A 7,293-nucleotide genomic window follows, 5' to 3' on the forward strand; every position below is an offset into this window, starting at 1 on the left:
ATCCTTTGAATTTCAGTTGGTTCTATTGTAATGTCCTCCATCTCACTTTTTATTTGGGGTTTTTGCTTTTTTTTTCTGGTTTTCTTTCGCTAATTTGGCTCTTGTTGGTTGATTTTATTGATCCTTTCAAAAAACCAACTTCTGGTCTTGATTCTTTCTGTTGTTTTTTTGTTTCATTTATTTCTGTTCTAATCTTTATTATTTCCTTTTCTGACACCCATGGACTTCTTTGGCTATTTTCTATTTTTTCCAGTTCTGGGCTAATGCTTTGATTTCAGCCTTTCTTTTTTTGGTGTGTATGTTTATGTCTATAAATTGACTTCTGAGCACTGCTTTTGCTGTGTCCAAAGGTTTTGGTATGTTGTGTTTTCATTCTACCTTGATTCTAAGAATTTTTTGATTCCGTCTTGATTTCTTCTATTACCCAGTGGTTTTTAAGCAAGGTGTTACTCAGTTTCCATGATTTTTTTTTCCTTGCTCTTTCTGTTATTGATTTCTGCTTTTACACTGTTGTGATCAGAGAAAATGCTTTGTATTATTTTGATGTTTGCGGTTTTATTGAGGTTTGCTTTGTGGCCTAAACCGTGGTCTGTTCTGGAGAATGATCCGTGTGCATTGTAAAGGAGTGTATATTTTGCTGCTGTTTGGTGGAGTGGTCTGTATGTGTCTATGACGTCGAGTTGGTTAGTTAAAGCTTTCTGTTGTTCACTGAAAATGGTGTATTGAAGCCTCCTGCTGTTATTGGGGAACTGTTTATTTCTCTTTTCAATGCTTGTTGAGTTTGTTTTATGTATCCTGGAGCCCAGTCATTGGGTGCATATATATTTATTTTGGTTATGACCTTCTGGTATGTTGACCCTTTAATCATTATATAATGTCCTTCCTTATCATTTATGGTGGATTTTGCCTTAAAGTCTATTTTATGAGAGATTAATATTGACACTGCCTTTCTTCTTCTACCCGGTTCCTTTACTGGTGCATTTAAGCCATTTACATTCAATGAGCTTATCAGTAGGTATGATTTTACTGTTGTCATTTTGTTGTGCTTTCTTGTGGTGTTGACACTTTCTTTGTTCCCACCTAATTTTCTGTGCAGAGTTAATTTTGTTTATGGATTTTCTTTTCATTTCTTTCATCGCTCTTGATTTTGTGTTTACTGAGTCTTTATGCTTTTCTTCTTTTTTATTTTGATTAATCGGTTTGTTAACTTTCTTTGTGGTTACCTTGAAATTTACCTTTATCTTCCTAAGTTTAAAGCAGCGTTTTATTTCTTGATACTGCCTTGACTTCCTCTCCATATGAAAGTTTTCTAACTGGACCATTTATTCTCCTTTTTTGTTTTGACATTGTTGTCATTTATAGATTGAAATCTCTGGTTCCCTATTGTCAGTCTTTTAGCTTTGTTTTATTTTTTGGAATTCTTATTTGGGCTGGTGTCTGGCTATTGGTGTCCTATGTCCTAATCTCAGATTGTTGTCTGATTTATTGATTCTCTGAAGGATTCCCTTTACTATTTCTTGTAAGGTTGGTCTGGTTTTTACAAATTCCCTAAGTTCTGTTTATCTGGAAATGTCCTAATTTTGCCATCATGTTTGAGAGACGGTTTTGCTGAATATATAATTCTTGGTTGACAGTTTTTTTCTTTCATGGTTTTATATATGTCATCCTATTGCCTTCTTGCCTGCATTGTTTCTGGCAAGTAATCAGAGCTTAGTCTCATTGGTTCCTGTTGTAGGTGACTTTTTGTTTTTCCTGAGCTGCTCTCAGAATTCTTTCTTGTCTTTGGTTTTGGCCAGTTATGTCTTGGTGACTTCCTTTTGGGGTTTGTTTTCCTGTATGGTGTTCGTTCAGCGTCTCAGATGTATTTCTTCTCATCAAGGAGTCAGAATTGACTCAACAACACCGAGTTCATAGTATTAGGGACATTTTCTGCCAGCAAATTTTCAACAATTCTGCTTTTTTTTTTTTTTTGCCTCCTCCTGTTCTGGAATTCTGATCATGTATATATTTTTTCCTCTTGATATTGTTCCACACAATTCTTGGGCTTTCTTCATTTTTATTCATCTTTTTTCTGATTTTTCCTCAAACCAAATTGGTGTCAAGGGATTTGTCTTCTGTTTTGCAGATTCTGTATTCCATTGATTCAGTTTTGCTCCTACCTCCTTCTATTAAGTTGTCTGTTTGTGATATTTTGTTGTTAATCTTTTGGATTTATAGTCGGTGTTTTTGTATGGTTTCTAATTGTCTTTATCTCCTTGTTTTATTCTTGGGTTGTTTTCCTGAATTCTTTTATTGCTTTGTGTTTTCTTTGATTTTATCTGTGCTTTCCTTGATTTTGTCTGTGTTTTCTTTGATTCCTTTCTTGATCTCTTGGAGAATCCTATATGTTTACACTTTTGAATTCCTTTTGGGGTAGTATCATTACCATGTTTTCCTCTGGAAGGTTTTCTGGTTCTTTATTTTGGTCATTTGCTGGAGCCATCTTGTCCTGCTTCTTTATGTGATTTGACACTGTCTTTTGTCTCTGAGGCATTAAGGTATTAATATATTTACTTATTTATCATATGTTTGCTGCATCCTGATTTTTTGTTTTGTTTTGGTATATCAAGTAAGCAGTGCATGTGTGCTACTCTGGCTGCTGGTCTGGCCACAGTGATCACACCATTAGTTTCGGGTGGTCGGGCAGCAGCTGGGTATTTGAGCATGAATCTCTGTTTGCTGGTGTTGTGGGACAGCTGAGGATGTAGCTGGCATTGGTGAGGTGATGGGTCTTATCTTGCTGGTCACCTGGATGAGAGTACAGGGAGTGTTCTCACTGGTAGCTGGTTTGGATGCTGTGTTTGTGCACTGCTGGTGCCAGGTGGTTGGGAAGGGCATCTGGGTGGTTGGTCACCAGGTGGGTGGTACGGAAACTGTTACCAATGGTCCCAGGTGAACAGGGCTGTGCAGGGGTGGTTGGAGCAGGCACAAGCCCCTGGCTGCAGGTTGAGTAGGTGCAGGGGGCGAGGCAGGAGGGATATCGCCAGTCCACCAGTGCCTGGTAGCAGGGTGTGACCCTGTCTGCTCAACACGGGGAAGGGTGTGCCACTGACCCGTGGGCCCCTGGCACAGGCAGCTGGAGGGAGTAGGAGGCGCTGCTGGTCTGCAGACCCCTAGCACAGGTGGCTGAGTGTAGGAGCAGGCACCTCTGTTTTGTGGACTGCTGATGCCAGTGGCTGGGCAGAGCAGTGGCCGCTGCCAGTCACCGTGTACCCAATGTGGATGGCTTGGCATAGGCCTGGGTGTCGCTGGTCCTTGGGCTCCTGGCGCAGTTAGTTGGGTAGAAGAGGGGGTGTTGCTGGTACCTGGGGTACCAGCAGCCAGGGAGAGAAGTAGGCACTGCTGTGGCACGGGTTGCAGTCTGGGGGGTTGAGCTTAGGTGTGGGCTTCACTAGACCATAGGCTCCTGGTGCAAGTTGGTAGGCAGAAGGGGGGGCACTGCCTATACACTGGCTCCCAGCTTGGGTGACTGGGCAGAGAAGCAGGCACCCCCAGATCTCAGGCTTCCGGCATGGTTGAGTGGGTGGGAGAGGGTATGCCACTGGTTAATGGGCCCCTGGTGTGGGTGGCTAGGTGGAGAAGGTGAAGTGGGTGCCACCATTCCATGGACCCCTGGCACTGGTGGCCGGGCAGAGAGGCAGGTGTCACCAGTCTGCAGGCTCCTGGCATGAGTGGCTGAGTGAAGGGGCCAGCTTGCCACTCTGTGGGTCCCTCGCTCAATGAGCAGGGTGGTGGTGGGTGACGCTGGACTGCAGTTGCATGCTGGGGTGGGGGATAAAGAGCCACCGCAGGACCATGGGTCTCTAGCATGGGGGTTTTGGGAGGTGCTGTGGATGAATGCACTTAACTTTCGCAGGGCAGTGCGCACCCTTGCCTGTCTTCTGACATGGGTGCAAGGTCTTTCCTGCTTGGCTGCGCCAGGTGATGGGGCTTCAGTTATGAGCGTCACTTGCTTTGTCTCAATATGGCCATGCTGTGCAGGTTCGGCTGGCAGGGTGCCAACGGTCCGTAATTTTCCTTGTCTGCTGTTTTTGTATAGTCTCTCCTTCCATTTGGTACTTGGTCTGATTGTTCAGCCTTGCCTTTGAAAAGGATTCCAAAGTTGTCATCTGTGTCTGATGCACTAGTTTTCTTGGGTCTTTGTTGTAAGAGGGATCAGTGAGGCATCTGACTGTGCTGCCATCTTGAACCACCTCCTCTGACTGAACAGATTTAACAGCCTGAGGATGGCTGTGTCCTCCTGCCTCACAGCGATGTTTTCCATGACTCGGTTAAAATCCACACTTAGTATTACCTCATTTAATATGAGTTTGGAATATAATTCCCATTTTATAGATGAGTAGACCAAGGCTAGATAAGTTAACTTACTCAGAATCACATGTTATAAGCATCAGGGATGGGATTTGTACCCAAGGTGCTTAACCCCAAAGCCTTCTCTTAACTACTCTGTTGGGGGAGGAGAGAAGCTGAATTTATTGTTTTGTTTCAGATATGTCTAGTTCGTATGGTATTTTGTATGGTATCAGGTGGATATTCTGAGCCAGGTTATAGAGACGGCATTAAAATACAGGATGACAGGTGTTAATTTACTGACAGAAAGTAAAAAATAGTGCTCTATACTACTAGCCGAAAGGTTGGCTGATCAAACCCACCCATAGGTGCTTGGAAGACAGGCCTGGGGATGTACTCAGAAAGATCACAGCCATTGAAAACTTTTAAAAGCATTTTATCTGTGGAGCAGTTCTGCTCTGCACACGCCGGGTTGCTATGAGTCACTCAAAGGCAACTAACAACAATGTACGTATGTGTGTGCATATGTATCTATCGTGTACATATACATTTATAAAATAAAGCATTGGATTGAAGTATGGGCCATGAAGACTGTCACATCTGACTATCCTTAGAGTGGCATTTGCTTGTAAGAACCTGATGGATTTACAACAATGCCAGAATAGCCCAGATGCTTTAAATGAAAAAAGAGCGAATGTGCCTTAATTTTCCCAATTGTTCCAATTTTGCATTTTGGTGAAAATAGAGATAAAGATGCTTTGTTTTTTTCCTTTCAGGTTGTAAAGCTCTCTGAAATAGTGACCTTAGCCAAGCAAGCCCAGGTGGATGTGAAATTTCAGTTGCCACTCTGATCTGACAACCCAGTGGATGGCTGAAGGTGTTAAATGTGCTATAAGCATTGAAAATACTGTGTTCTGTAATATTGTTCCTTTTCTTTCTAGCGTGTGGAGGTTGTAATTGCCATTTAGGCATACAGACTTTTAAAAACATTTTGTCTGCATTTAATTCCACTGTTCAGAATGAGCTGTTTGTGTAAAGAGTGTATGACGTCATTACATAGTTTCTTTTGTTGCCTTCTTTTCTGCTTCTCCCACAGAATGTCACCTGCGATATGCCTGTGTATTAATGTTGGATACAAAGTTCTTCATTGATAAAAGTCCTATGAATAAAATAAATACGAAGTTAAAGCTTTATTCTTTAGTCTTAGAAATATATCTAATAACTAGCCTCTTTAGTACTGTATTAAAACAATGTTTCATATTAGAAGTGGTTGTCTTCAACACCAAATACAAGCTAATTATATCGATTACTATTTATAAAGTTTTCAAACACTCCCCAGAATATTCTTCTAAGTATTTCAGTGAAGTAACTTGTTAATTACTTCAACATTGTTTTAATCACTACAAAACATTGAAAACTGCAAGTCTTCATGATTATGTGGTATTATTAAGAAGCACCTGTAGGTTTGTATCAAATAAAGGCATATTTACTAAGGACTTGGCAGACAAAATTAAGAATGTCAATTTAAGTTAATAAAAATCTCCAAATGTGATTTGGATTAATGTGTTTTTTTTTTTTTTTTAATTTTGTCCTTTGAAGTGTACATAATAGAAGTGGATGTGTTCATCATAGTAGTAAACAGCTCTGAAGAACTGACTGTGTACTTGGGCGTGACCAGTACATATTATAAAGCCACCTACAGTTATTTCACTGGAATACATGCTCTAAAGAAAACACCTTGTCCTTTGTGTGATAACTTGGAAGGTAATATTGCCCAAGCAGTGGACTATGTAGTCTTACTGGTGAATTAAAAAACTTCTACCTATTTTGCTATTCGTAAGTGTGGTCAGTGTTTACTATGAGAGGCAGCATAACATAGTGATTGTGAGATAGAATACCTGGTTTGAATCTTGCCTTCATTATTTTCTAGCTGTGTGAGTTTGGGCAAGTACCTTAATCTCAGTGTACCTCAATTTCCTTAACTTGTTTTTCACTCTTACTAGAATTATTTAGTTATCCATTTTCCTGTCTGAGAAGAACATATAAAACATGTATTTATAAAACATATATTCAAACCAACTAAATATATATATATCTCATATCTCCGTGTTTTATTTTACCTTGCCTTATCTATCTTCCCTGTCTGTCAGGGATTGAATTATGTCCCCCAAAAAATGTGTGTATCAATTTGACTGGGCCATGATTCCCAGTATTGTGTGGTTGTCCTCCATTTGTGATTGTAATTTTATGTTAAAGAGGATTAGGGTGGGACTGTAAGACCCTTACTGCTTCCCGAAAGGTCACGGCCATTGAAAACCCTAGGGAGTATAGTCCTACCCTGACACCCCTGATCCAGTGTAAAGGGAGTTTCCCTGGGGTGTGGACTGCACCACGTTTTATCTTACAAGAGATGAAAGGGAAGCAAGCAGAGAGTAGGGGACCTCATACCACCAAGAAAGCAGTGCAGGAAGCAGAGCGTGTCCTTTGGACTTGGGTTTCCTGCGTGGAGAAGCTCCTAGTCCAGGGGAAGATTGATGACAAGGACCGATAGAGAAAGCCTTCCCCAGAGCTGATGCCCTGAATTTGGACTTGTAGCCTACTAGACTGTGAGAGAATAAATTTCTCTTTGTTGAAGCTATCTACTTGTGGTATTTCTGTTATAGCAGTACTAGGTAACTAAGACACTGTCCATACATTAAAAGACCAAATCAGAGCTATAAATCATTTAAAATTGTGATAAAGTTATAATTAAAAGTCCTAGCCTTTAGCTTTTAATTAAAAAAAAATTTTTTTTTTTTTTTCAATTCTTTCCAAAGGATGACAGGCAATGATTAGCTAAGGGAAGACGGGTGTTTGTATTATTAATTGGGGTCTAGTCAGAAATTAGGAGTCCCTGGGTAGCACAAATGGTTAAGTGCTTGGCTACTAACTGAAAGGTTGGCAGCTCAGATCTACCCAGAAACA

General features: G+C 40.7%; 1 protein-coding gene across 1 annotated transcript in view; it reads left to right on the forward strand.

Annotated features, from left to right (window-relative positions):
• Window positions 1–5,894, forward strand: part of SUCLA2 (succinate-CoA ligase ADP-forming subunit beta) — an 86,254-nt gene extending 80,360 nt beyond the window's left edge. The window contains exon 11 of the mRNA XM_049853104.1: window positions 5,106–5,894. Coding sequence (XP_049709061.1) covers window positions 5,106–5,180 — 75 coding nt within the window. The 3' untranslated portion in view covers window positions 5,181–5,894. The remainder of the gene's footprint in view (window positions 1–5,105) is intronic.
• The last annotated feature ends 1,399 nt before the right edge of the window (window positions 5,895–7,293 follow it).

This window comes from Elephas maximus, chromosome 14 (genome assembly GCF_024166365.1).
Source record: "Elephas maximus indicus isolate mEleMax1 chromosome 14, mEleMax1 primary haplotype, whole genome shotgun sequence".
Taxonomy (NCBI): Eukaryota; Metazoa; Chordata; class Mammalia; order Proboscidea; family Elephantidae; genus Elephas; species Elephas maximus.